Genomic DNA, 4,454 nt, shown 5'->3' with positions numbered 1-4,454 from the left:
CATCTAGAACTTGCATATTTTTTTAACTTCTTTAATTCTTTAACTATTTCTTTATATCTAAAACTAATACTTTCCTAAAAGTGCTCATTGATCTTTAAATAAGTTTTTTGTTTTAAAATTATCTATTCACTCACAAACAGTTTAGCTATAATCTACTTCCACTGATGTATAGTGATGCTTATATTAACTAAACTCTTAATACACCAATTGCCAACATAACAACCCAGATGTGGAGCACCAGCGTCCATGTTGTGGTGTCAGCTTTCAGACGGGAAGACGAATTATCTGAATATAAAGAAAAATATACAGGTATAAAATAGAGTGAGAGATTTTCATGAAACAAATATATTATTTTCATTTTGTGATATCAGAATAATTATGTAATGGATGAAGTAAATGAGTTCAAATATCTTGGTATAATAATAGATCACAAGTTAAATTGTCATAGTACTCTTCGGCACCATTTTAAGACAGGCTAACAAAGATTATACCGTACCTTATGAACAAATTAAACGAACTTAAAGTCAACAATGAAATCCATATCATATGTTTTAGATCCAATATACTTACTGTTATTTCATTCTCCAGTATTGTTTGGAGCATGTAAGATAAATGTAAGAGAGTTACTATACGGGCTTGTAAAATAATGAGCATAAAACATAAACTTGAATTTAGCGATAATTCTAGCCTTAAAACTGTCTTAAAAAAGCGCTCCAAAAAGGACAATTACACCAACAGCTGAATCGGTAAGAAGAACAACACATCAATTCATGCAAATAAAAAAAAATCCAAAATATTTGATTAGGAATTTCAAATAAATATTCTAAACTATAATTACCGTAAAATTGCATCAATTATAATATTAATTTATCAATATAAATTTCAAAGGAATTGTTAGAATTTAAATAGAAAGATCAATACAAAAGACAAAACAGCAAATGTTCTATTATATTTTTTAACAGCAAAAAGCCAGTACATAAAAATAAATCTTAAAATGAGTTATAGCGATATTAATTTAGTTTTATATATATTGCATTCAATGTGCGTATAAATACTACAAAAATAGATGCATAAACAGAAGTAATAACATTATTACACAAATAATAGCACCTATCTAAGCAAAAGAAATGACTTGACACCTGTGCTGGGAGATGTTAGAAAGAAGTTTAGCTATTTGAAGAGGAAGGATTAAAGATTGAAATTAAATAATTCAGGATCAGAGATGATACGTAATAACTTGATAATTGTCACCCGCACTGGAATAATGTCTACCTCACGGGACGGAGAGACGTGGCGTTCTGTAGAGCCGGCCCTGTGGTGGCCTCAGTCTACCACTACTTTCAATATAACAGTTGGCAACTTACATAAACCAATATCAAACGGGCCTCCCTTCACAACCGTTCGTGGTAGATTGAGTCCACCACGGCTAACGCACACCAAACCATCCTCCCTGCCCTCCTCACCAGTCTATCCCATCCCAGCTAATTTATTTACATCCCCACCCCATGTCAGTAAGCAATACACACAGACACAACCAACTACTGACACTGAATAAATACAATTTGTATAAACGATACATACGTGAATTTGTAGTTTCTTTGTCACAGTGAGAGTGTTGCCTCACAAGCAGCAGAGTTCAATGTTTTAGAAAGTGTCTGACGCTGGTAGTTATAGTGAACCATTGAGGCAATGCATTACAGAAGTCAAGTTTAGATGAAATTAAGGCAAGAACAAGAGAAGAAACAGCGATAGAAGATGAGATATAAGGTATTATACGGCGAAGATGAAAGTAACCAGATCGGCGGTCAGATGAAATATAGCTAGGCCTACTGAAATCAATATGTTTGTCAAGGCATCACTAAAAAGTCACTATTATTAATTAAGTGAATTTCTAAAAGTTTTATCAGATAACTCACAAAACAACCTTAAAACATGAAGTTTAATTTTTAACATATCATCAACATAATTAGAGTATTCTTCATATTAGTTTATTTATTTTTTTTATATTTGTGTATTGTATTTTGTTTTTCTTTTGGTAGCCTGATTGTATGTTGTTTATTGCAGGACCATGCTGTTGTAAAACATCGTTACTACCTCGCCTGAATATAGTGTCCTGCACAAATAATAAATAATTAAATAAAATATTACAGAGGTAGATCCAGGATTTTGAAATAGAGGGGGCCCAGGGAGGGACTTTCAGAGATCGTGAATGTAGACCACCTCAGCCCCACCATATTTGGGGCTGAGGTAAGAACATTTATGAATATGACAACAGACGGCCGGATATGGCACTCTCAGAACTACATTTGGTTGTAATTTTGTCCCCAATATTTTTCTAAATAATTTTGAAAAATTACGAGGAGGTGGGGTGGGGGATGCCTGCTCGGCTCCCCCTTGGATCCACTAATGTATTGCAATACATAAATGTATCGATTTATCAACTACAAACACAGGGTATTATAATAGATGTAAAATAATTATTCTAAAAGTAATATCCATTTTTTTGCCAACCGGGTGTACACCATTTGTGATATAGATGTGGATAGAGATACCAGTAAATAAATCAAATTTAGACTTATAATAAATACAAAGTAAACATTATCGTCTGTAAACTTACTAATAACATTTCCGACGTGGTACAAAGAAATTGTTCCACTAGCTCGACCAGTTACCATCAACATAGGACTATTATTAGGACTATCTTTGGCATCGAGGAACCTATGGAAATACATCATGTTAGAATAGATACTTTTATATCATACTTACTCTTTCTTTATAAATTCATTAATACTAAATGATTCATATTAACAATTGTGCTAATCAAATAAATGACTACGGTATACATATGTGGCAAAGACAAGCCAAACCAGTCACTCGTCGCAAATCGTGTTTCAGAGAAAATGGCCAAAACATGCTAAAATGTCAAATTTAAAAAAAATCTATTTTATTTCACTAAACTAAACTTGATATATCTACACACCATCCTATGCTGTTATTTTCCCCATTTTCAATGTTAAAACAACACTTTTTAAGGATTTAAAGATAGTTTCTGCATGAGAAATGCCTGAAATTATAAACTTTAAATTTCTCATATATTGTTCTTTAAACAGCTGTGTGGTTAAACGCTTGTAACTTCATAAGGAAATGTCCGATTTGAATGATTTTTTTACCATTTTATAGCTATTAATTTGCTCTCTAACACATTAATTATTAATAACACAAAATCGATTTTTGCGACGAGTGACTGGTTTGGCTTGTCTTTGCCACATATACAACTTAATTTACGTGATTATTTATAACAAAGAGTAGGGTCCTGGGTGTGATGTGTATACACTTGATTCAGAAGAGACTATCTCAAATTGTTATAGCCTAGGCTAATTTGAGCCCAAAGAACAACTTGGGATGCGTGTCAGAATCTGTATCCTGGACGAAAAGCCTAAATGATCTCACATTTAAACAACAAAAAAAGAATAAATAAAATAAATTGAAACTGTTTTTTAGTAAACTCACATCATATCACTAGGTCGAAGGTCTCCCATCTCCATGTTCTTGTAAAGTTCCTGGAACGTCTTGTCCAAACGTCCACCACGGAAAATCGATTCAAATACAGGCTTAGTGCTACCTGCTGGAAGGCTGTAGACCATGATCGTAGAAACACGGTCAATAGCAATGAATATGAGGCGTTTTCCTTGAGCCTCACCCATTACAATCGATTCACACTCAACGCCCTGAAGAAAAAATAACATTTAATATAATAAGTGTAGAAAATAATGGTAGGCCTAGTGGTAGTAATTTGTGAATAGAAGTAGTGGTAGTAATTATAATAATAACAGGGGTCCCAGGTTGTGCAAGTCAAATTCCTGGAGAGGTTTTCAACGGGTATACGAGCGTGCAAGTGCACACAAGTAGGCTACAAACTATAGGTTTCGGTCGCTTTTAATACGTTATTGTCGCATAGAATGTTATTAAATATTATGTCTGCCTTATTGTCTGCAATACAATGGGAAATACAATTGGAAAATTTTCTTAGCATAGGATCTACGTGTTACCTTGTTATCTGACCTGACGTCCTTTAGATCAGTCGGTCTGTTATTCGTTGGGCTCCTAGTAGTACTGTCAGCATTAAATATAGAATTAAAATACTGCTTGTGTTTTAAGGCAACCTCATCTCCACTGTCGTATACTTGATGCATGTCACTGGCGCGCCATATAGAGAACCCTCTCCCACCATAGAAGAATACAGTTTTAATTTTTCCCTGTTCATCCAAGCCGTCGATTTGGCTGATTTCAAGCTGACCTTTGGCCAAGAAGAAACAAAAATATACGGAATACATTAATTTATTTTGTTATTAGAATAATTAGATACTGTTTCTCTCGATCTAGACCATGGAGGTCTGTTTGATATATAATTTTGCCAAGGAAACTTTTCCAAACAACTGGATATATACCGATAT

At 33.7% G+C, this 4,454-nt stretch overlaps 1 protein-coding gene across 1 annotated transcript in view; it reads right to left on the bottom strand.

The window, feature by feature from the left end:
* Positions 1 to 6: 6 nt before the first annotated feature.
* The window catches only part of LOC117114158 (mesenchyme-specific cell surface glycoprotein-like), a 10,857-nt gene continuing 6,409 nt past the window's right edge, over positions 7 to 4,454 (bottom strand). Inside the window, exons 8-11 of the mRNA XM_033257727.1 lie at positions 4,050 to 4,297; positions 3,511 to 3,728; positions 2,618 to 2,718; positions 7 to 285 (exon numbers count right to left, since the gene is read on the bottom strand). Coding sequence (XP_033113618.1) covers positions 188 to 285; positions 2,618 to 2,718; positions 3,511 to 3,728; positions 4,050 to 4,297 — 665 coding nt within the window. The 3' untranslated portion in view covers positions 7 to 187. The remainder of the gene's footprint in view (positions 286 to 2,617; positions 2,719 to 3,510; positions 3,729 to 4,049; positions 4,298 to 4,454) is intronic.

Source organism: Anneissia japonica, unplaced genomic scaffold (genome assembly GCF_011630105.1).
Source record: "Anneissia japonica isolate Jap-2015-1 unplaced genomic scaffold, ASM1163010v1 scaffold287840_len1291095_cov163, whole genome shotgun sequence".
NCBI lineage: Eukaryota > Metazoa > Echinodermata > Crinoidea > Comatulida > Comatulidae > Anneissia > Anneissia japonica.
The sequence above is the reverse complement of the archived record's forward strand: the minus strand, read 5'-3'. Positions and strand labels throughout refer to the sequence as shown.